This window comes from Tachysurus vachellii, chromosome 7, assembly GCF_030014155.1.
Source record: "Tachysurus vachellii isolate PV-2020 chromosome 7, HZAU_Pvac_v1, whole genome shotgun sequence".
NCBI lineage: Eukaryota > Metazoa > Chordata > Actinopteri > Siluriformes > Bagridae > Tachysurus > Tachysurus vachellii.
This window is the reverse complement of record NC_083466.1, coordinates 12,608,609-12,633,604: the sequence shown is the minus strand read 5'-3', so window position 1 is coordinate 12,633,604 and position 24,996 is coordinate 12,608,609. Positions and strand designations below refer to the sequence as shown.

Here is a 24,996-nt window from a genome sequence, read left to right as displayed (position 1 = left end):
TTGATCTGTACTACTTCTACATGATCCACATTTTTGTTCTGTCCCTGTGTTGTACATAAAGAAAATTGATAGACCATCTGTTTGGGGATTGTTTTAAGATCCACTGATTAAAAGGAAAACAATCCTTCATGTTGTAGTGCAGAAAGCTGGTGAAAGTTGAGTAATGTGTGCTATGTTTCAACTACCATTGAGCTTTCCGGTACCTACTGAGAGAACCACTTCTGAAATATTTACCCTGTCTTAATCTTACACACAACTGTTCAGTGAAATATTCCACATATATAAGATGAAAGGATTGAAAGAAACCAAAAATAATCTCACAGCAAAACCAATAGCACTTGCATTGTATTTTGAATTAAGAAAACTCCAGATATAACAGCTGTGAACATACAAGAACATACAGTACAATGCTGCATCTTTCTTTACGTTAAACAATGGCAGTTGTGAATATTTTAATTACATAAAACAGAAATCATTTAATTTATGCAAAATACAATTTTACAATTTATCAGCAACTACAAAATCCTTTATTTAAACCTTTAGTCCTTAATTAAAAACAGAAAAAATAGTGTCCTTTTGTCTCCTTTGAGATGACAAAAGTTTGCTGTGTGTTGTGTTGTCCTGTAAGTAGTTTTTTTTTTTTTCAATACAAAATAGATTTAGACATCAATCTAAAATGAGGCACTTGGGCCTCCAAATGATGCTGCGCTGTGGCACTTAAATATCAGCTTACAGTATGTCATAGCCAAACACTGCAAGCCTGGCTCACACTGTGTTGAGAATGAGATTGTATCATGTAGAATGAGTTCCAAGAGCATGAATGACACTTTACTATTACATGGAAACTATACCGATCAGCCTTAACATTGAAACCACTGCCAGGTCACAAGGGGTGGGATTTATGAAACAGCAGGTCTTGTGAGGTGTTCCTGGTATGCAGTATTTAGTACCTTCCATAATTGTCCTACCAAATATACCACAGCACACCATCAGATGTCTAAAAGAGTCCAAGCCTCAATGTCTAGGAGCTGTTTGTTGGCAGTAGGGGGAACTACACAATATTACGCAGATGCTTTTAATGTTATGGCTGAATGGTTTATCTGCAAACAGACTAGTTTCCTGTGTCCATACAACAAAGCATGCATTTGTTTACCAAAAAGACATTGCCTCATGAAAAATGTAGACACACAAAGCATTAATAAAAACTCCGATAATTGATGTAATCGGTTTTTTTTCTAGAACGCTTGTTTATAATGCAGTTTCATGCAATACATTTCCCTGTACAGTGTGCAGTACAGCAGCATAACATGGCTCAAGATTTGTTTTAAACTACTATAAGCTAAAATATGAACACATTGTTATCCTTCACACAGACCTATAATGGGTTCACACAATTGAATATGACTAAATATTTGACCAGTTAATTCATGTTCCCAGTTAAATGAAAGTTCATAGAAAAATGACTTTATCCTGAAAATAATTCATACTGGTTGAATACTGATAAATTATGTTTTGATTTTAGTTCACCATTAACATTTTTACACTCAATGAAAATATCTCTAGTATAAAGAATTAAATCACACTATTAAAAAGTATTTGTAGAAAGTGATTAATATGCATTCTCAAGGGGTTAATTATTTGTATTGGTGACAAACCATTCAGGGGATAATAACATATTTCCCTTACACACCAAAAGAAATGTCTGTGTTTAGTTGTGCTCATTTGTGCTTGGGCCTTGAGAGTATTCAAGAAATATTCTTTTGGTGCATTTGTTTTAATTTTTGGAACCATTGTTATAAGTATATAAATATAATGAATGTGAATATAAATATATAATGTGAAGTATATCATTTAATACAAACAAAACAGTTCCTGGAGCCACTGAATCCTCAGTCTCAAGAATGCTAAGTCTATAAAAGTGCATTGATATCTGATATTTTAAGCAGCGCTGGCTGATTACGTCACTTTGATGGATGGCTTGTGGTGAACACAAAGCAAGGTTACGTAGGGCACTCCAATGAAGGCCCACTTCTCACTGGGCCAGAATCTAACCACCGGGCCTTGCTCTGGAGCTTCAGTGGCTGCATCGAAGTAAGCAAAGCACACACAGCCAAGGTAGGAGGCCAGACAGATCAGAATGTGCCTACAAATTCAAACAACATTAGATTCATTATCAAAAGCATCAATATGTAAAAATATGTATCCATTAAAATATTATTTATTTCAATCAAGAGTGAGATTGGATAACCAATTCCTACACTACAAGCTAATCGATGTGCACCGGTCTTACAGATAGTCAAACATGCTACTTGAATGTTGATGACTTCATGGTAAACATATACAGAGTGGATCCAGCCGTGCACTCACCAGGCGCAGTGGAGGTATGGGAAATTTACAGATGACCACATCTCACAGAAAATACGGTCACTGATCCAGCACATGATTGCTAGAGTCCACCACAGTCCAGCAAGGAGGCCCAGCTTAAACACACGCAGATTCTCGCACCTGTACAACACACACATGCATAAACAAAGACAAGTTTAAAACAGACGAGTGTTAATGTAATATCTCTGTATTGTGCATAGTATCGTCACCAGAGTAAGTCTCTTATCTCCACAAACATGCACACAAACACCAACAGCATAGAAACACCAAAATACTGTGTTTCAGTTCAAATTATTTAGGTTTATGTAGCTGCTGTTTGTTATTAGGGTTGGACAGTATGTACTATAAGCATTACATGATTTACTCAAGAGTACTTTCAAGGCTCATGGTAATGAAACTTTGAGTTAATATTTTATGCAAATGTAAATAATATCAACTGCTACATTTATTTAGTATGAAAAGTAGTAGTAGTAGGAAACAATATCCAAAAAAGAAGACTATAAACAATTAAAAACAAAGACTTTATTTGCTAATTATTTTGAGACCCAATACAAAAATGCAGTTTCCTTCTGAAAGCCACACTTCAGGCTCTTAAATGCTTTGGTCAGCAGCAGCTATGAATGTGAAAGAGCAGACAGATGAACATCCATGTCTCAACTTATCACGTTTTGTTAGGTTAAATGCTTTACTTAGAATTAGTTTACTTTAGATCTGTTTAGATTACTACCGTAGCAGTCAGTGTGTGTTTGTGCTGGTTATTACAGAGGGATTTTTCTGGATTTTCAGATATTACCGGTCAAGCCACGTTACCAAATTATAAGCATTGGATGACTAAAAACTGCCTTCCACAGCAACCACAAATGAGACTAAAATAAAATGCAATAATTCATGGTCCAAATCATAAACAAAGTAAACGTGACAGTTAAAGGACCGTTGGCATAAAAACAAAAAAGTTCAAGGCTTGTTCTTTTCAGTAAATGTAAAGCTCACCCACAGAGACAGTTTTCTAATAAGAAGTTTACTTTGCTTGCTGCAGAGTCTGATGATTGTGAAGAACACGGTCAGCATTGTTTAAGCCTTAGTCAGTGACTTACACTCACACAGATACTGTGAACATGCTGACTCGATGATGGCACCTGCTAAACATTCATGTGCAGTTTTCACACTGATAAAAGCAGACTCTGCCTGGTAATGTTAACCAGGTTAATTTTTTTTTAATCAATTTTAGGTTCAACTATATTGATTCATTTTTATGAAAACACGCAAAGGTTTCCGATATATCTAAGAAAGCTTTTGCTTAAATGCTCTTATTTTCATGTTCATGAAGCAGTCAAAGATAATTTATATCTTAAACAATCAAGCCATTCCAGGACATGACCCCTGTAAGAACTTGCTTAAATTCCTTCAGGAGGCTTGTTGGCGCCAGTAAAGTCTCCGTTGTCAACTGTGTGTCGGCTTCAGTAACTGACACTAAATCCTGAGGGGTTAACAGTGACGGAACATTATGGTCTGCCAAATGCCCTAGCAGTGAGAGATCAGGAAAAAGACAGGAGACAGGGAGTGGAGGAAACAGACATCGAGCCAATCAAAACTCCACCAGAGAGGGTGTAATTGCAAGTTAATGAACAGCAAAGGCAGAAATCTAGACTAAAAAGTTGGAAAGGTTCATTAAAATGTATCTAAAGATATCACCATTTAGACATTTAGGATCTGTATGCAAAAAAAAAAAACACAAAACTTAATTTACGATGGTAATTTAAACATAAATCCCTCAAAAAGACAACTTTCCAAGTCTTAGAGAAAACAATCTTCTTATTAATCTCCAACTTATTATTTCTACTATTAAACATATTAAACAAAGAAAGGTAACCAAAGCACACTGGTAAAAACCCAAGAAGAGGGAATCTCTAAGCAGGGAAGAAAAACATTCCTGGAAGAGTAGGACACAGGATGGGCAGAGTCAGGAAGTTCCATAATTTAATATGATTTATTAAGAAAGAGTGTAGTTTAAAGACTGTTGCATCTGATAGCACAATTACAAAACAAACCATACAGAGACTACACTTCCTGCTGACATCTGGGGCTTATAGAATTTGCATGGCTATATTTGACATGGTGCATGTTTTACCTAGAGAAACATCTCTAAGTCTCTAGAGAAACAAGGGGGAAAACCATAGAAATTACATACAGCTATATAAAAGCATCTCTTTATATAGACCAATGAAATCTTCTGATTTGTTCTTAAGATTAAAGAGTCCCTTATATTTAAAAAAAAATAAAAAATAAAAAAATAAAAAAAATACAGGCTGCTACACACAGCTGAGCAAATTAGATGATAAGAACTAGACCTCAACTTCTGAGAGAAATGACATCACGCTATATTATTTATAGGAAACAGAGCACTGGGAATGAACACTTGTGGTACAAACATTACACTAAAGTGTAATACCAAACATGTAAACACTGAATCTTTTCCAGATCTTCATGATGCTCATACTAGTGATTTCAGATCTATTAGAACAACCTGACGTGCAGGAGCTCCAGTTGAACTAAAACTTCTGAATAGGCAGCAATACAAATTAGATAAAAATATAATAATCTTTCCATCTTTAACTTTACTTCCATGGTATAGATAAAGTTGGTTTATGATCAAATAATCCGTCAAGCATACATACATTAATGTTGAGAAAATCTTAACAGTTATGGAGATTTCTTCACATGAAAAATGTGCAAATACAAATGTTTTTGCACTGCATATTTAACAGATATCTATAATGTAATATTTAAGTAATAATTGTAAAATAATTTATTTGTCAAACTACATTTATTTTCACTTCTTTGAGTTAATTTAGTGAAGCAAATGTACTAAATACACTAGAATAAAAAAAGACTCTGGGATGCCAATATCATGTCCTGGATGTTTCGTGGAAAGAGTTAGGCTCACTGACCTCTTAAGTTCTGTGATGAGTAGAGCAGTGCACGGAACCCCGAGTGTCATTAACGAAATCGAGTTAATGGACGGCTTAATGAAGGCCAGACCAGTGGTGATCCCAGAGAGTACGCCTACAACCATTTTAAACCTTGATCTGGAGAAACAGATGAACCAAGAAATGCACCATACTGATGAACAATGGGTTGTGTAGATACAATCTTGAGTAAAATTCACTAAAACTAATGTGGCTGCTCCACTAGTGTTCTTCACGAGATTTGAGTCAAGCTCACCTGTCTCTTCGGAAAATCCTGGGCAGGTATCTCTTGGGGAACCACATGCCAATGGCACACATGAGAACCCAGAGGATTGCTAATTCATCCAGCATCTGTCCCAGGAAACTCAGGGTAGCATGGAAATAAGTGGAGCCAATTCCTGTTGAAAATGTACACAGAGTTTCTTTTCCATAACGATCCAAAACATTGTTTTTAACTCTCTAGGAACATTTGTACACATGTAAACATAAGTGGGATTAATAATATGAACACACAAACTGATCCTGCTTTACTACTCACAAAAAAATAAAACCTGCCAAAAAAAAAAAAAAAAAAAAAAAGTGTATAAGAAAGAAGATTTGATTTAATACTGCTACTGTATTAAGACATGACTTTTAGGCAATTTCAATAACTGGTACACAAACAACTTAGAGAAAGCAATTCAGACAGCAATTCTGCATGGCTGAGTCAAGAACTGCATTTTACTCAAGCAAACAAGAAAAATGTGGCCGTGAAAAACACTGCTGTTTGCTACTATGCATAATAGTCCTATCCCTTAATTTTGAAAGTCAGTTGTAAAATAAAGTCCAATTCTACTTCCCTAAAAATACACCCAGGTATATAATAAGAACATTTTTCAACTAAAACAAAAATGAAAGCACAAAGAAAGGATTAGGCTGGCAAACCCCTGGGAGTGTTGACAATCCCCTGGAAGTGTGTACACATGTACCAATTGGATTGACAATGTTTAATGATATAGACAAACCAGAAGTTACCCCCATGAACCTCTACTTAAACCCGAAACACAACCAGCATGAAGGACACCAGTCAAATTGCTGACAGTTCAGCATCTGTAACCACAGTGTTGATAAAGTCCTAACGGAAGTGTGTTGTCAAACAGTGTGAGAATGACAAACCAGATGGAGGACAGAAGTGTTGTTTTCCAGCAAATTCCACTCAGTCTGAGGTGGTCACTGTGGCCATGCTGGTGTATTTATGGCCACCTTAAAATGAACATTTTCTCCAGCTGAGACATGAAAATATTTTCAGTAAAAAAAAAATCTCTTTGGGGAGTCATTAAACCTTCATTTAAAAATAGATTTTATGAAATTTTAACGTCCCTCTTTCCTCATTCCCTTGTAATAGTAATTTGTAATATCCAACTTGATCCAAGCTGCTTTCATTTGCCAAGACAGAATACAGGTCGAGACAATAACACCACTGTAACACAGTTAGAAAAACTATCAAACTACCAATCTGAAACTACTAATATCGGTGAGTCATGTCATCAAAAAAGATGCCAGAAACTAGTTTACCAGCTTGGTGTGTGTTTTGGCAGAAGGCAGAACAAGCATTTCCAGTAAATCCAGTAATTTATTGCACCATTGTGTTTCCATCTCCCTGGTATCCAAAAATCCAACTCATAATTAAAAATAAATAAATAAATAAAATAGTACTGTACAGGCAAAACAACAAAAAGGTTATGACCTCAGCTACTTAGAGCCAAGCAAATCTTGCTCAAGTAGCTCACAGAGGTTACTTTAGGTCGGGAAACTTACCGACCACCACTAGGAGGGTCCAAATCAGATAGATACCGCTGTTGAAATGCGTGGCATACTGACGGAAAAGGCACATCAGAATGGGGGGAAGAATGAAGAATAAAAAGTTGCTTATCTGAAGAGAAATATAAATACACAAAGAGAAGTAGTCAGTGAATCAGACAGCAGATATTACAGACACACGCAGTCTGTGGAGTCTATATTTAACTACAGCCGACATGGTGAAATGCATGAAACGCAGCTTTTAATCTAAACTAGTGCGCGTGCGAGTTTGTTTGTTTGTTTGTTTGTTTATTAATTGATTAACCAATTAACCACGATGAAAAGCGTGGCTACAATGTAGAGCAGAGTCCTACCGTGTTATAAAACTCCGCTATTCCTGAATAGATGAGATAATTCCCTTCACACCAGTCCACCTCAGAGCTCCCAGCCTGGAGCTGATTCCACAAAGCTACATTCATGTCTGAATGTCAATCACCTGCGCACGTGCATGAGGTACAACAGCCTCGCGCTCGGACAGGTAAACAACCTGCAGCTGGTGTGAGCTGATTGACTGACAGACAGCGCAGTCGGTTAAATATCTTTACACAAAGAGAGCGGAGAGTTTCTGAGTAACAGCTCAGAAGTCAAGGGATTTAAAGTCTTTCTAATCCGCCGGTCCGTTTCGCTCGCCTCAGTGCGGTTAGACGACACGTCCCGTGTTGTCATGTTTGTGTCCAGCACAAAGTGTAAGTGCGACTCACGAGGACCGCTCTGTCTCCCACTTCACTCGTGATAACAACACAACAGACGTGTGTTCTACGCATGCGCACTGACGTTAGCGACCCCAGTTTCCTGCTTGCCTCGTGCCAGCAGCAGGTAGTTGTTGTGGCAAAGTTTGTAGGTTATATAACATACATAATGGAATGAACGATACATACACAAAGCGCACATCCTTAATCACGGGAACAGGACGAATGCCAGATATAGTTAGTGCAATGTGCGTGCAACAGGAAGTCACTAACATCCAGTAACCATATATAGGCTTTTAAGGCCGTTTACTGTGTCACGTGTTTACATTTCTGACAAATTCTTTCGAGAAGGGAAAGAGTGAATAGACTATATATATATACACACACACACACACACATACATTAATGCTGCCCTACACCTAAACCTATCATTGCTAGATATTTTTCAAAACAATCTGTCTCTAAGTTTGTATTTAAATACAAACTATTTAAGTTTGTACTATTTAACCCCCCCCAATATACCTATTCCTATCCATGTGAAGACACTGAATGAGTGGGGTACAGTGCTCTTCACAGATGGGTCCCAGGTCTGTGTGAACCTCATAGACATGCGTAGGAGGGCCTGGCTTTGCCCCGGGCAGAGAAATTTGCCACAAAATGTTGTACAACATGACAGTTTACACAGATCAACGGTCATGGTTTGGGGAGACATCTCAAGAGTGGAAGGACACCGCTTCTCATTGTTTAAAATGGCACCCAGACAGGCCAACGGTATAGAGATTAAACCGAGACCAGTTGTGCGACCGTATACTGGTGCAAGGTGGCCAGAGTTTGTACTTATGGATGAACGCCCACCCACATCATAGAAGGCTGGCAACACAATTCTTGGAGGAGGAGGGCATCTCTAGGATCTAGTGGCCAGCCCATTAAAACATTTGGGAGCAGCTACAGTTAAGAGTGCAAGCATGCCAGGTCCCTGAAGGAATGGCATGTCATCCCTCAACAAAATATACAAAAACTCTTCTCAAGCATGCACAGGCGATGTGAAGCGGTGATCATTGTCAGAGGTGGTAACTGACTACTGGCTGGTTGTTCCATACTTTTTTATGACTTGTTTGTCACATTTGTTAAACCATGCCATTCATTTTGTTTTTATTGTACAAACTCAGATTTCTGATCTGCTGTGACATGCATGTGACAAATCCCATGGACGACAACATTGATCAATAGCAGACTTACATGTTATAAATGAATTTTGAACAATTACCTGTTTTTGTCTTAGGACTTTGATAAATTGTTTTTGAGCCATTTCAAATGCTGACTAATTATAATTCCTGACATTGTTAATTGTCACAAACTAAGTTTACCAAAATACAGAATAATTGCAATCAAATCTTGCTTGTAGTGGATTATAGATCATTAAAACAGAACTCAAACATTTAACAAAATATTCCTTTGTAACACGCATGGGAATTTCTTACATAAGCAATGCATGGATTTCTAGTCTATTCCAAAATAAGTGTTAAATTATTAAAGACACAGCTTATAAAATATAAAATAAAAGCCTTAAGACAAAAAGTGTTTATTGGAGAATAACAATGCTTTACAAACTCATACCCATTTCTCAGGACACTAGGGGTTAGACAAGTCTGTCATGTAGATCCTGGATCTTTATTTTTTCCCCAGATGGTAGTCTTGTGTGTCATTCACCCACTAGACATTTCGATGCAGACATGATCCTTGTGTTTGTTTTATTTAACATCACCACCAGGATACGTTTAACAGAAGAACATCAGCTTTGCATTTGTGCACATAACCAGACACTGGATAAAGCTAAACAAATACGAACAGAGAGGAGTTAAAATATTAACTGCAGTAAATATAGCAATATCAGCTTTGAAAAATACAAGTCTGTCCATAAACAGGTTGGTTGGTGTTTGTCATTAGGAAATAGTATACACTGTGATATATTACAATGAGCTTTGAGAATCTTTTATGTTGGAATGTTATATTGTGGATTTTGGACAGAAGTAGGTCACATCTGTAAGTTGTCACATAGCATGACAAGTTACATATGGTTTGACATGTGCTGATCCTAGATCAGTCTCACCTACATTTATGGCCATATTCAAGATGCAGTATTACAGTGTTTGATCTCAGGCCAGCTCTGACTAGTGAGTAAAACGTATCACATTCATATTTCACATGAACGCTGGGATTAATCTATGATTAGTTTGCTTACAATGTTAAAAATGTGTAAACAATAGAACAGAAACCACGTCCTCTCACCGTCCCATATGCATTCAAGAATACATTCAATACATTCGAATCAACACGCTTCACACAAACTGCCTTTTCATTCTTACATTCTTGCAACAAGTGATTGTTTCTTAAGCTTTCATTTGAATACTACAAAACTCCCACAACCAAAATATTAATTTCTCGTGGGAAAATTTTTTACTAATTTACATGTTATTCTCAAAATGTTTGTTGCTAAGAACAGTGGTTACTGGATTACTAACAATTCATCTTTATACATATGCATCACTGCACAGCTCAATGTAATAGATTCAAACTTGCCCCAAACAAACCTGGATTATATTACAAGGATTAAAAACATGGGACGCTATTTGTCATTACATGAGTTTTCAAATAATCACACAAAAAGGATATGAAAAGATATGGATCAATAAATTAAGGCAGACTGATTGCACTCTATGTTAATTTATTAGTAGTAAAACCTACCTTCCCTAACTAAAAAGGCACTAGGAACTACTGAGATTTGCTGAATGATCATCTTACTTAAGGGGACTAATTATTGTTACCTACTGAAGTCACTCAGGCTCACATTTGAGCAACGTGAAACTTAAGACTTGAGACTCTACTGAAAATGAAAATGCATTTGTATTGAGCAATAGCATTAAATGTTAATAATAATAAAAAAAGTATTGAGATATTTGAGAGATATTGTACATTCATACTATAGTTCTGGACTGTTCAAGAACATGTACATGGAAAGGGATTATGATGTCAAAATATCATGACTTTATTCAAGACAAGAATGTCTGAATAAATGAAGGATCATTCTTTCTTTTCAGTAGTTATACTCCCAACGTCCATTAATTAACTCACAACATGAGTATCTTTAAATGTACATGAAAGGTCCAAAGGTGCATAAAAGCTAACTTCCAGTAAGAGTACTTTACTGTTCATTACAGAACCTGATCTCAATAAGGTTACCTTGTTCATGACAAAATCTGATTGTCTGCTGCCACAGTCTTCCTAACGAATGACGACACACACACACACACACACACACACACACACACACTAATCCTCCCTCTGCAACAGTCAAGTCAATTACATTGGTAATATAGGCTTGGCATTTAAGAGTGACTTAGAGAAATGGGTCAAGATCCCTTTGTAAAGGCAGTCTATTTTGAATATCCCATCATAGAAAAAAATACATACAAACAATGAAAACTGAAAAAATATAGCAATTTTGAAAGTGCACATTATCCAAGACCATTGACCGTAGTCTCAAGAAAATATCTTTTCTTCCACCGAACTCGTTCCACAGGTAGTTTTGGATGGACACTATTGGGCTGCAAGACAGTGATACGGTACTGAGCACTTTTCCATCTTCTTTACCACCACTGGTCCAAAAAACATAAATGGGTGCTGATAGCAAGACATGAAGATTTACACCAATAAATATCCATATGCAACATACTAGTGTTGCCAAACACTGTAATAAGCCTGGAGCTGATATCTGGAGAATGATAAAGTACCATGTTTGGGTAAAGGTGCGAGAAAGAGGCCTGACAGTAGGGGTCAGTAAGTTCCTCACTATGATGAACGAGTGCACTCCAACATGTCTCAAATGTGTGAGCTCTTGGCTTCCGGTGAGAATTGAGATTTCTCTTTAGATTCCAGGTCATATGAATGGAGCTCCAAAGCACTTGAGGCACCACTGCACACTGTTGGAGGGAGGACGGTCAATAGGAGAGAGCACTTTCAGCTGCTCTTGACTCAGCTTTTCAAAGGCTAGTTGATATTCCCGGTCATAGGCCTCTGCAGATACAAAACATGAAGATAGTGAGCTGCAACAGCTGGTTGTTTTTGAAACAGATTTTCCAAACTCTCAAAAGATTTCAGAATATTTACTCACCAACATCAATGTTCTCCCTTCCCAAAGAAACAAGGGAAAGGAACAAAATTTGTCTGTATATACTCCTATAGGTAAGAACAACATTAGAAGTTATTAGTTGTTTCCTTTATAACAGCATGTCGGCATCAATGGCTATATTCATGGCTGGAGTAATGTGTAAATAAATAAAAACAAGCAAATAAAACACTAAATACAAATATACATGTTAAAATAAGAGCTCTTTTAAATAGTAGAATCATTTAAAAGTATAAAATATTGCATGGTGAGAAGGTTAAAAGCCCATACAAGTTGTTTCAAATACATTTTTGATACAAATTCATCAGAATCTTTATTATAAGGAATTACCATATCAAATACCCCATTAAAAGACAATAGAGCACTGGAGAAAACAAAAACACTATTATGCACATACACAAAGGGCCCATTTAATTTAGCATATGCCCCCATATACATGCTTGAGTGGATAAAATGAGCAAGCTGATCTTTTACCTCTGCCGTTTGACCTCCGGGTGTCGCTTTATCTCACGAAGGAGCAGGTTTATGGGGCCGTAGACGTCATTGGTCTGGATGTTTCTGACAATGCTGTTGAGGAGGGTCCGTATCTCCTGGTGGTCCGTGGGAGCCAAAGAACCCTTCTGTCTCACTGCAAAGCAGATGAAAATGATCATTCAAAACCTTCGAAGTATTTTGTTGTAGATGAAAATATTAGAATCTAAAATGATTATCTTGCTTGTGGTGATATAGATCAACGCTCATCTTTGCTGTTTAGTAATTAGATATTTTGTCCTGTAGTACTCACAGAAAGTCCTCCAGAGCTGGTACAGAGGTTCAGTGGGCTCCTGGTGGAGGTTAACGTTGTCCCACAGTAACTGCACATATACTTGCTTACTGTCTTGAGGCAGGGATGTCTGAGGCAGCTGCATCAGCAAGACACACAAATCAACACATTAGCTCTCACATTACCATAATCAGATTTACTAGAAAGCAACACTTAAGGAGCTCTGAGGATTTAATTGGAAAATGCCTCCACTACATAGTGACAGAGGTAAGAGACAAGAAAAAAATGAAGCGACCTGTACTCCATTGTTGCAGTGTTCAGAGGTCAATATTAGTCCAGGTAGAATGCTGGGCAGGTTCATCCGGCGGAAATACCACATCAGGTTCCAGAAGAGGATAGGGTGCTGGCTGAGAAACTTTTGAGTGTAGATAACCTGAAGAAAATACAATAAACAAAGTGATAATTTGTACCAATATAGAATCTGGAGTAATTTAACCCCAATAATGTCTTACTAAAACATTTCTTTAGGAACATGTACCTGATCTCCCTCATTTTCTAGTAAGGACTCCAGCTCTTTCCTTAACACCAGCGGGCTCAGGTAAGGCACTGAGACTGGCATTGGGTTGGGACGCTTCTGACCCAACGTGTCCTGTGATATGAGAAGACAAATCAAATGATCTCAAATGTCTTAAGAGGTTATTTTTGTTCCTTCAGCATTTTAAACACAAATTGTTACTGACAAAGCAAACAACAGAACTTCCAGCAGCACTTACCACCATTTCCTGCAGGCTATTGGGCAGGCTAGTGGTGGACACTCCATGACTGGGCCGCTGGATAGAGTCCAGACTCTGTAGAGGCCCGCCCACGCTGTTACTGCGAGTCAGAGACGTGCCACGTTTCTCTGCCTGCCTCTCCAGCAGGCCCAGCGGGTCCGAAATCACAGGTGCTGGCACGAGTCTGTGTAAATACAAAGTTTTAAAAACAGTTTTAGAGAGAAAAAAACAGTCTGAAGATGTTTAGGAAGGCACATGGACACACTTTATATCTTTGCAGTAATAGCATTTTGGCATCCAGACAATCACCAATCATAGTTTATTTAGAGCAAAAGATGATTTAAATGATGTAATGGTTTTGATGCGTGGCAAAAAAGAGTTTATAAACAGTTCCTTGTTTAAAATTAGGTCTAAAATTACAGCTTGTTAAATAGATGTGGTTTTGTGAGCTAAAACAATTACAAAATGGCATGTCTCATTTTTACACCACCCTGCATTATCACTGGGGTACAAACACAAACACACACAGATTTATAATTGGGTACAAGGAAAGTAACTGGAAAGTAAATCTCTACAGGTGCCTCTGAGAGGAGAATGCACATGGCAGTTTAGTCAGGTTCAAGTGAAAGTCAAATTAATGTTTAATTTACTGGTAACAAATTCTATCCAGCAGCAATAAAATCCAGGGAAAGTTTAATTACACTACCATTTGTAATGGGGTCTACAGATTAAACCAAAATAATGTAGTTAAGCACAACACAAGAAACACACCAATGTATCATATATAAGTGTTTATCTAATGGGTAACAGAATTTGTTTGATATAGACTTAAACCATTAATATTTTAGAAATGCATTTTACATGCTTTAAAATGTGTGTGTTTGGCAACATGCCCTCACCAAAACATTAATTTGATGCTTCAATATCATAATATACTACCCTTACACATCTTTATACATCAGAAATAAATAAGGAAATAGCATACAGTTTCTGTGTGCCGGTCTGGTAGACGTCACTATCCACCTTGCTCTCAGGGGATTCAGAGAAGTTGATGAGGTCAGCAGGGTCACTGGGGCTGCCCATCTTTACCTGAGAGCTGGAGGCTGTAGGCTGCGTGATGCCACTGTGGATACTGTCTCCTGAGGTGCTGGTCACATAGAACCTGTGTTCACACGTACAAGAACAATGTAAATGTTAAAACCATGAATAACTTTATGCTTCTGAAGGCAAGAAACTATGCTGCATGACTGCATGAAAAAAAAACACCAATTTCAGTGGCTTATTGTCCGTCTTGCTCACCCAGACTGAGGGCGCAGGTCATGGAACTCCACATGCAGCAAAGGCAGGAAGGAATTGTTGCAGAAAGGACAAGTTGTGTTCAAGTTGGAGTCGTCCGCTGTCCAACCTGCCATGATCTCTTCATCGTACACCAGAACCTCACAGGACCGACACTGAGAACAGCTCGACATTAGCACCTATGGGAAGGAAAACACATTACTGCTTTATGAGGGAACAAGGTAACAGTGTACACAATAACACTACAAATTACTTATCAGATGCTCATGTACTTCTTAGTGTAAAAGCAATACAATAATTGGAGCTAAATCACTAGTAAGCTCTTAGTATGAGAGAAAAATGACACGGTAAAAACAACAGGGTAAAGGAGCTGCAGAATGCAGTATGATCAGCAGAGGGCGCTGCTCTCACCTCTAAAGCACAGTTCTGATAGATGCTTGAAGTGCTGGCATGATGAGAGGAGCTCTGCTCAGATCTCTCTGAGTCCGCTCCCCTTGCCATCCGGCCAGGAGTCATGGCTGTAAAGCATAAAGAACAAACATGTTAGTTCCATAATATCTGCAAAAAAACAAAACCCTCTTTATTATTCCTTATGGTATTCTTATAATCTCATGGCCTATTTGTATTAGCTTGAACATATGTTTTTAAAAGACTTCTATACACTTGTATAAAGCACTCTGAGTGTCTGCTATATCTAATCATATCTAATTATATATAAGACAATGGATGAAGAGAGATTTATTTTTGATTTATTTCAATTCAACATAAAAATATGACCGGAACCGATGCGGACACGAACACACAACAATGGCACAATCAGGATTAAGCAGAACCTGGGGTTCTAGTTCATTTTTTAACCTGACAGTGAAGCACATACAGACACGGGTAAGAAATGTAATACTTAAGTTAAACAGTTGTTAGACTTGTGTTAGTTATTGATCGAGGTACTTTTGTGAGCATTTGACCGGTCAACACTATTTATTGCTCCACACATACACCCTCGGTAACTTGGCAAGAACAGTAACTACTGTTCAATTGGGTGCTCAAATGCAGTATGGACTACAAGGCAAAAGCATGGCCATGTGTATTTCCTGAGCTGAGCAACATGATTTTTGTTGGTAGATACTGGAGTGGACCTTTTATCAAAGAAAATCTGATAAAAAAAAATCTTCTAGTATTCTGTGTATACAACAAAAAGCCTTTTTACACCGCATAGTCATCTGATGTGTTTGTGTGTGCGTTGCGTTTCACTCACACACGGTGTGTTGCGGCCGGCCAGTTTCACTGCTCCCGCTGCTGCTGCCCAGACTGGTGTTGCTGTGAGTGAGGCCATTGGAGGCCAGGTTGGGCATGAGTCCTCTGGACACGGTGCTCTCTGTTCCATCTCCAGACATTAGCTGCTCTTCCAGTCGAGCAGGGAAGCTGTCTCCAGGCTGGCTCTGCTCCTCCTGAACGTAGCAAAGAGTTAGTATGATAAGCATGAACCATTCTTACAAATGCAGCACAATGTCTTGTCCATAAACAAGTTCATTAAAAAAAAAGCTTTCCATGTATATTGCTTTCCAATATATTAACACCATGAGTGTAAAAAGCAATATATTGTCAGTAAAACAGCCTCGCTGTAGACCAAGACTGGAAAACCACTGATTTTATGATATGACCCCTTTAGTATAGTAATTGGTCTCCATTTAATTCTCTCAGTAAAATAACCTTCAGCTCACCTCATCATCTGAATAGGAGTAGGCATTGGCCACGACCCCCCACACTTTACTGGCTACGTTAGCTGCTTGCTTCATGCCAGACTTCAGCATATCCACTTTAGGTCCTGAAAGCAAGGCGTCCATCTTGATGCCCGATATGGAGTTGATGACAGAGCCTAAAGATCCGCTCTGTGATGACTTCACTAGTGCAGTCAGAGACGGTGACCTTTGAACATCACCGCTAGGGGTCTTCTGGGACTTGATTGCAAAAGTCTTAGAGCGTGTGACAGCAGGGCTGCGTTTAGGGGTTTCTAGTAAATCTGGGCCCTTTACTGGGCCTGCAGGGAGGCTAGACCTTCTTCCCAAAGACTGCTTACAGGCAGGAGTGTCTGCCTGATCAACATTACTCTGGGCCTCCTGGTTCAGTTCCATGCTAGAGGCCTTAGCTCCTAATGGGCTCTTCAGGTTCATGTACATCTCAATCTCGTCGGCCAGGTTTCGTGAGACCACTGGAGGGACAAGGCGTGCAGATTCTTGGCTCTGAATGGACACTGCTTCTTCGCTTTCTGAGACCAGCAAGGAAAGAGGATCTGCTCCGATTTCTACATCCTCTCTCTCTGCTGCCTTAGAGGATGAGGAAGAGTTGCTCACGCTTCTCCCCAATCCGTCGGTGCTGCCCTTAGACACGACATCCTCAGCCGTCTGTTCCTTTTTGCCCTGCCCTTCGCCGGTTTTCTCACCCAAATGAATTAACTCCATATCCTCAACGACCTCTTTCTCAAGGCCAAAGCTTACAATAGGTGCGACCCCTAGGTCAGTAAAGACTGGAGCTGAGGCTGTAGCAGGAGGAGGAGTCTTGCCACCGGAAAAAACAGCAGCAAGGATTTTGGCGTCTGCGCCCATGTTGTCCACACTCAACTCCAGACTGCTCTTCTTTCGCAACATGCCAGCTCTACTCTCTGCACTGAAACTGCAGCTGCGCTCTGCAAAAGATTTGACCCTCTGCTGCTGGCTGCTTTGGGACGAGTCTGGTTTTTTAGTGCCTTCATCCTCTGGCAGGGTAATATCCTCAGTCTTACTGTGAGCAGTGAACAGTTTCCCACCTAAACAATTCACATGAGACATGGCAGTTATGTTCAGAAGGATGATTTATTTTATATTCTTTCTGGAGTTGCTCCTATTGCACTTTTCATACATCTAAAAATCAGGCTTACCAGAGTCCTTTCTACACATGGACGTGTCAATGCTGTTGGACTGTTTGACGATGCTGGCTGGAGGGGGTGTAATTTCAGCAGGACTGGGAAGCTCTGACACAGCCACTGCACTATCCACAGAGCCAGCAATGTCCTCAACTACACAGAACCAGAGAAGAAGCACACACACACACACACACACACACACACACACACACATCAAAGAAAACTCATCTTCAAAAAACACTTACATAGACCAAGCAGAGCTGGAAGCAAGAAACAAGCTATAAATAACGATGATTTCAAATGGCAAATAATCGATTAGAGTGATTTAATACAGAACTGACTGATGCATTACCATTCTGTTGACTCTTTACTGTTTTGCTCTTGCTGGATAAGTTGTCATTAGAGAGAGGAAATGCTAGAGTTTTAAAAGCATCTGTAGCGTCCTGATGTAGCTCATCCTTAGAACCATAACCTTGGTCAGACTGTCCTCCTAAAATTAAAAAATAAATAAAATAAATATAAAAATAATGATTTACAATTTAAAATTAACAGAGAGGTGAAGAAAACTGCCCTGGTAGAAAACTAGACAGATATATGGGTTTGCAGTTAGTCCATATAATCATGTACAAGCTAATCCTCAGCAAGTTAATAATAAAAGCATCAACCACAGCAAAATACAGTGATACCTCGAGATACGAGTGCTTTGACATACGAATTTTTTGAGATACGAGCTGTGATTCGACCAAATTTTTGCCTATAGATACGAACAAGTTTTTGACATACGAGCGTCCGAGCCACCGCCAAAACTACGATCCCAACAACCACGTGTGCTCTGTTTCCCCCGCCTCAGCTTCCCACGTCTCACTCGGTTAAAGCCGCCTTTCCACTGCACGCGACAAACGACGGCAGATAAACCGGAAGTCATTCATTTCCTATGGAGAGTCGCAAAGGTGCTGCGTGAGGTGCCGACCATCTGCGGATCCGTAATTTTCGGATCCGTTTTAAGCGTTGGATCCGATAAAAAATTTAACTTGTGCGACTACACCGCATCCGATATGCCGACCGGACAGGTTTTTATTAAAACGACCGGAAGATGTTAGTGAGGAAAGAGTGACAAAAAAGGCAAAAACAAGTGAAGAGAAAAGCGATGAAGAAAATTAAGCAAAATTAATGTAAAGAAAACAGAAATTGTAGCAATTAAGTTAAGAGAATTTCAGTTAAGTTCGTTAATTTTAGTGAAGTTTAGTTAAGTTCCATTTAAGTGTAAAGTAGCTTTAAGAGTGTACAGTAGCGAGTAAGTGAACGAAAGCGAAAGTGTAACTCCTCCTAACTCCTCCACCTGTTTACTCCTCCCTCAACCTCTGTGCGCATCTTCCGTATAGTAAAACCAGTTTATTTTTTTAACATTCTCTTTTATTACTGTATGTTTTTATACAATATTTGTCATTTATAAATACAGGTACTGTACATTTTTCATATTCAAAACACATAAACAAAACAACTGGAGTGGAATTTTGTGAGCTGGAACGGATTAATGGGATATCAATTAATTTAAATGGGGAAAATTGCTTTGAGATACAAGCAATTTGAGATATGAGCAAGGTCACGGAACGAATTAAACTCGTCTCTCGAGGTATCACTGTATCTACAATTCTAAAAAAAATAAATAAAAAAAAATATAAAAAAAATAAAAAATAAAAAATAAAAAAAAAAATTCTCAAAAAGACAATTGCCCCTTTTCCACCAAGGCAGTTTGAGTGCTGGTTCAGAGCCAGCGCCTAATTTGAAATCAATTCTTTCTTTTTCAACACCCAAAGCACCAGCTCTGAACCAGGAAAAGTGGTTCTTAAGTAGCACAAAAACATTGCTGGTCTAGACTTAAGAACCGCTTGTGTCAGGGGCTGGGCTACTGTGACCAACAAGACAAAAGAGAACGTCATGAGCGCCATTTTAAAATCATTTTAAATCAGGATTCACCGCGTTTGGATGCCAATGTAGGTTCGCAAAGCCATGAGCATTAATAGTAAAGCAACACCCGCCATTGTTGATGTTGTGTTTGTCGCTGCTGCGCCAACGTTGCTGTATAACTGTTGCTGTATATCGTTGTATACAAGCAAGGGAATATTTTAGGAGATTATTTCTTTGACATTAAGGATTACACCGTTGATAAATATACTCCATTGGAAAGTTTGTGTTAGTGAACCACAGAATTTACAAATGTGCTTACGGTAAGTTGCATATGAGGTTCATGATGTGCTTGAAAAAACTAGCACATCATGAGAGAAGAGTTGTATCACAATAAATAGGAAAACTAAAGCATGAGGTGTGCATGTGTTTACTTTGCTGGGCATTACCTGTGCTACACTGACTCCCGTTTTTGTCTCCCACAATCAGACCACGTGAGAACAGCGTGTGCTCTTCTCCATTAGCTTCACTGGAGCTGTCAGCACTGCAGTGGCTAAGTCTGTCTCCCTCGCCATCAGCTATTGCATCCAGAGACACTACTGCAGACCAAGAACAGTCGTCAATAACATGCATTATAATCAGTGAACAAGGATATTTTAAGGACACACATTGTATGCCAATATCTACAAGCGATGCATGGATAATAATGTACTGACAGTTTTTTTGGGTTAGTAATTTCCATTCTCAGTGCTCATGGAAGGTAGTGGTCAACTTAACATAAAAAACCTGTATAACTAATACTAGTCATGTGATCTTCCTCTAACCTGCTGTAATAGGAGGAGTAGTTTTTGACTGTACTTCTTCCCGCACAGCCTGTTTGAATTGAGCCACCCCTCGCACCACGTTCCGCAGTTTGGTCCACATGAATCGGCCGCTGCGATTTCGACTAGGCCAAGGGCTCTCCAAGACAGCCTACACACACACACACACACACACACACACACACACACACACACACACAGGTCAGCGTAGCCATGACTATGTTTTTCCACATAGTGACACATCCTGGTTTTCAAATTTTCCCCTTGGCAGGAAAAAAAAGGTTGGGAGAGTTTATACACTGTATGATTCATGCTAAACAAACATTTTCCAACAATAATGACCCACACTGTTTGGTGACTTATGAAAGCTGATACAAAGTTTGAATGTGGAATATTAAACAAGCCAATTTTAGTAAATGCTAAAACGGTGTTTACTATGTTTTGTAATTCAAACTTTGTTTCTGCATTTGTACCAGAGAACAGGCAGCGTCTCATCAGTGTTTACTGACGTACAGCACGGCAATTTGTTTGTATTTTCCGTTTCCCATTACAACTAAATTCTTTCTTTGCTGTCCACAGTGAATGTCCGGCAAGTACAAAAAAAAAAAAAAAAGAAAGAAACTATGTAAAATAGAAAAATTAAGTAAAAAAACTTGAAACCAAAATAAAAAAATATAAAAAAAAATAAATAAATTAAACTATGCAGCAGACAATGTAAATATAGAAATATAGACTGTTATAGAAAGTTGTACAAGTGTACAATTTTGACATAATATATATATTACTTATGTGCAAAACAACATTTCTGTAATATGTGCAAAAATGTAACACCACAGTAGATGGCAATAGCAGCAGCAATAACATTAACAATGTGCAAATTTAATGTGCAACTGTGGATAATAATAGAAATGGCATTAAATCAGTCAATAGACTGTGAACATAATGCTATTTATTTCAAATGAGGCACAACATGGATAGGATTTGGATATTTGTTAACCAAAATCGGAATAATTCTAGACAGAGTTCAGAAATTATTCTTGCTTCATTAGAAAGAGTTGTATTTGCCCCACAGTGTATACAATTAAATAAATATGTCCCACCATTTATGTTCTCGTGTGTCAGTATGTTACCACGTTGTAGTGTCTATAAATAGCAGTCTGTGAATGTGTTTCCTGAGCCGCTAGAGACATGAATGCACTTCATTACCTTGTTGTAGTATCCATAAGTGATGGCATTGGCCTCAACACCGGCCTTCTTCATCTCCATTAGGACGAGCACGGCCATGACGGGCATTTCCCACTGACCGCACAGCTGCATTACTACACGGTAACACACCTGCCACAGACATTAACCTTCTTTTACAATTCAAGAACACGTTTCATACATCAGTGACAACATACAACGTATTAGATCATAAAAAAAATTTTCACTAATGTCAAATTTGGGTTTTATTATTTCACATAAATCTTTAGCCCTAAATTTAAACTCACCTCATCCTGCACCTCCACCTCAGAGCTCCTCATCTTGAGCAGGACATCAAGTGCTTGCTGCATGGCATGGGGCTTGGATTGAGCCAAACGCATGCCTGCAGGCAGGCAGATAAACCACAGGCTATAGCAGTGGCTTAACAGACACTTCGCCCACAGCTGAGGGTTCTTATAGAAGCGTTTTGCCATCTTGTAGGCCAGTTTGACTTCCTAAGATATGAAAGACAGAGACAGAATATCATAACATGCTCTGCAGTAATTAGTTATAATATGCATATTATTCAAGTGCAGCCAATATGAATATTCTTTTCAATCCGACAAATTTCCTGTCTCAGCAAGCAGCCTGGTGAGTGAGTTAAAAGATGATTATTTTACCAGTTCAAACTGGTTTATAAGGGGTTAATTCATACATACACCAAGTCCTCTATATAATTTTAAGTCCCTGCCCAATAATATAAGTATGTTGTGTTTGTAAAGGTCTACAGTAAATGTAGTGCAGTCGCTTTACTTTGTTCAACAATGGTCTAAAAATAACAATTCAGAGACCCGAGAGATCTACACACTGAGACACATGTTGCTGATGTAGAATTCGTTGTCTTTCAATATATCAATAAAACCTGCTGCTCCATCTAGCTGCTGTGTTTGTGTTCAAACGGAGACAGTCGAACAAATCTACACAAATCCAGATAGAACTCTGTCCACCTGCGTTTAGGTCGTCTTCCTCCGTGTTGAGTTGAACATGTACAGATGCTTAAAGTGGTTGACAGAAGGGAAGATAAGGTGAGAAAAGAAACAATGGTAACCAATCACCCAAGCTGGGGTGGGGGAATGCTAAGCACATATGTGCTGTCCTCATATTTAGGTGTGTACTGACACTGTTTCAGTCTGCATTTCTAAAAGTTAACAGCTCTCCTTCTAAAATGAACACCTCCAGCATCAGTCTAAAGTTTAAATGCCTCCGTCAGAGCACATGAACTGGAACTATTTACTGATTTTACCTTCTGTTAAACCTTGTTAGCTTAAACCATTGGCCAGATTGTGCATGGGTGTGTCAAAGCAGAAGTATAGCTCATGATGTCAAGCACAAACATTTGAATCACTGATCCATTACCAGCTGAATGTACGAACCAAAATAAATACAGACTCGCACCTGGAACAAAAGGTTTTGTCCTACTCCAGCAACTCCACCTGTCTGAATTTGTAGCCAGGCTCAACTGTCAATAATGTCAACATGAGCAATATAACAACATGAGATCAGCAGCGGTAGTGATGTTGTACTTCATTAATGTACTTCTGGATGTTGTGTAGTACATTTTTCTATTGTGAATACAGTACAAGTCGGTTCATGAGCACGACCGGTGAAAGTCAGTCCCTTCAGTATTTCACACGTTTGTGCTTGATTTTAGCTGCAGATTATTTCAAAACTTTCAGATTCTAATTGAAGAGTTTTCTTTTCAAATAACACAACTTAACCCAAATCTGCCGAAAAATGTGAAAGATTGCTCTCTTCTCTAAAGATCACGGAGTTGTTGATTTGGTATTAATTTCTGTTTAATTTCTGGCGAGGCTGTAAAGTAACCAGGGAGTAACATAAGATTCACCCAAACCTCTGGCCCGATATATATATATATAGATTATTTATTTATTTTTAATTTCTTCATGTTAAGCAATCAGTTACTGTATAACTGACATCTAATCCCTCAAAAAGGGCAATGTGACATTCTGTAAATGTAATTGTCGGTCATCAGTATGAATACTCATCAAGACATTGCATCTACTCTGGTCACACGTCCGGTGTGTGATTACTAGGTATGCAGCCTCACTTGTGAAATGACTCTAGTTCATTAGTAGCCAGAAAGTCACTGAGTCGAACAATAAGATGATCTAGAATGACACAGCAACTTCATAACGCATTATTGGTGTAATGGACTACTGTGCAGCATAGCATGGTGTGCATTTTGTGGTCATACCTGCTTGGTTCTTTTAGCCAGGAGAGCAGGGCTGCTGGACACACTGGCTCCTGCAGCCCTAGTGCTGAGTGCTGGCTTCAACTGTACCGGGCGATCGAATAACTCCAGCCGCAAACAAGGAAAGCTCTTGTAGCTGTTGGATAGATTCCCAATAAACATAGGGAAAATCAAATATTAAAAAAAGCAAAGAACATTATCTACGTTCACAGAGTACTTTAATAGAAACCTGTATGCCTTCACATTCACGAAATGATCTAATCAGCCAATCACGTGACAGCACTGCAATACACATCATCTTGTAGACACAGTCAGTAGGTTCTAGTAATTTTCACATCATAATTTGGTGCCAGCATCATGAATCCATAGACGTGCCTTGTGTGAACAGTCCAGGCTGTGTGGGTCTGTTAATAACAATTATTTCAACCTATCTGAGGTCAACCAATCAACCTATTTGAGTATTGGTGCTGACCATGTGCATCCTGTCAAAGTTGTCCAGATTAACATGACAATGAGTTCAGTGATCTTTAGTGACCTTCCTAGTCACTGGACCTGAATTCAGGACAACACCTTTGTAATGTTGTTAAACGGGAGATCTGCCGCATGGAAAGTGCTCCTGGAAAATCTGCAAGAATTTACTTGATGCTGATGCAATCTTGTCAACATGGAACATTAGTATAATTTTCCTAATTAAGTGCTAGGTGAGGGAATGTGATTGGATAAATGGATAACATTGACACAATACTTGTTACCTGGACTTACAAACACTGATCATAAACAAGGGACAGTATTTACTGTTTAAAATTGACCAAGAGTAATAAACAAAAAGAAAAAAACAGTAACTAGCTCAGTGCACTGGAGAAAGGGGTACATGGGTCACAAATGTACCCAGACTTGGCATGAATACTTGGGATTGCTTGTCTCCCCTTGGCACAATGGAGACTGTGGAATAGCAGTATACCAAGCATGCCAGGAACAAAACTGCTATGAGAAATGGTGAGCAAAAACACAGTCACCGCA

At 38.7% G+C, this 24,996-nt stretch overlaps 2 protein-coding genes across 5 annotated transcripts in view; both read right to left on the bottom strand.

The window, feature by feature from the left end:
* Positions 1-327: 327 nt before the first annotated feature.
* acer2 (alkaline ceramidase 2) lies at positions 328-8,026 on the bottom strand. 3 transcript variants are annotated; one of them, XM_060874383.1, is made up of 6 exons: positions 7,892-8,026; positions 7,149-7,263; positions 5,608-5,749; positions 5,334-5,471; positions 2,368-2,505; positions 328-2,143 (listed from the first exon to the last, which is right to left on the bottom strand). In XM_060874383.1, the coding sequence occupies exons 1-6, from the start codon at positions 7,952-7,954 to the stop codon at positions 1,957-1,959; spliced, it is 783 nt and encodes a 260-aa protein (XP_060730366.1). In that variant the 5' UTR covers positions 7,955-8,026; the 3' UTR covers positions 328-1,956. The 3 variants fall into 3 exon arrangements, with proteins under 3 accessions (XP_060730366.1, XP_060730367.1, XP_060730365.1); XM_060874384.1 differs by having other exon boundaries at positions 7,627-8,007; XM_060874382.1 differs by having other exon boundaries at positions 7,505-8,006.
* A 1,419-nt stretch (positions 8,027-9,445) lies between these two features.
* Positions 9,446-24,996, bottom strand: part of dennd4c (DENN/MADD domain containing 4C) — a 47,101-nt gene continuing 31,550 nt past the window's right edge. Inside the window, exons 16-34 of one of the 2 annotated variants that reach the window (XM_060874381.1) lie at positions 23,980-24,112; positions 22,013-22,219; positions 21,729-21,857; positions 20,526-20,673; positions 20,151-20,297; positions 18,149-18,286; positions 17,812-17,949; positions 16,619-17,700; positions 16,153-16,345; positions 15,309-15,415; positions 14,901-15,076; positions 14,587-14,763; positions 13,602-13,785; positions 13,367-13,477; positions 13,124-13,261; positions 12,850-12,967; positions 12,540-12,693; positions 12,051-12,115; positions 9,446-11,953 (exon numbers count right to left, since the gene is read on the bottom strand). In XM_060874381.1, coding sequence (XP_060730364.1) covers positions 11,817-11,953; positions 12,051-12,115; positions 12,540-12,693; positions 12,850-12,967; positions 13,124-13,261; positions 13,367-13,477; positions 13,602-13,785; positions 14,587-14,763; positions 14,901-15,076; positions 15,309-15,415; positions 16,153-16,345; positions 16,619-17,700; positions 17,812-17,949; positions 18,149-18,286; positions 20,151-20,297; positions 20,526-20,673; positions 21,729-21,857; positions 22,013-22,219; positions 23,980-24,112 — 3,682 coding nt within the window. In that variant the 3' untranslated portion in view covers positions 9,446-11,816. Of the gene's footprint in view, positions 11,954-12,050; positions 12,116-12,539; positions 12,694-12,849; positions 12,968-13,123; positions 13,262-13,366; positions 13,478-13,601; positions 13,786-14,586; positions 14,764-14,900; positions 15,077-15,308; positions 15,416-16,152; positions 16,346-16,618; positions 17,701-17,811; positions 17,950-18,148; positions 18,287-20,150; positions 20,301-20,525; positions 20,674-21,728; positions 21,858-22,012; positions 22,220-23,979; positions 24,113-24,996 lie in introns of both variants that reach the window. The other variant, XM_060874380.1, reaches the window with a different exon arrangement.

Coding starts and splice junctions, on each gene's coding strand:
- acer2 (XM_060874382.1), bottom strand. CDS start 7,609: ATGAATGTAGCTTTGTGGAATCAGCTCCAGGCTGGGAGCTCTGAGGTG. Junction 7,264..7,504: donor TAGCGGAGTTTTATAACACG/GTAGGACTCTGC, acceptor ATTTCTCTTCAG/ATAAGCAACTTTTTATTCTT. Junction 2,144..2,367: donor CCATACCTCCACTGCGCCTG/GTGAGTGCACGG, acceptor TTGAATTTGTAG/GCACATTCTGATCTGTCTGG.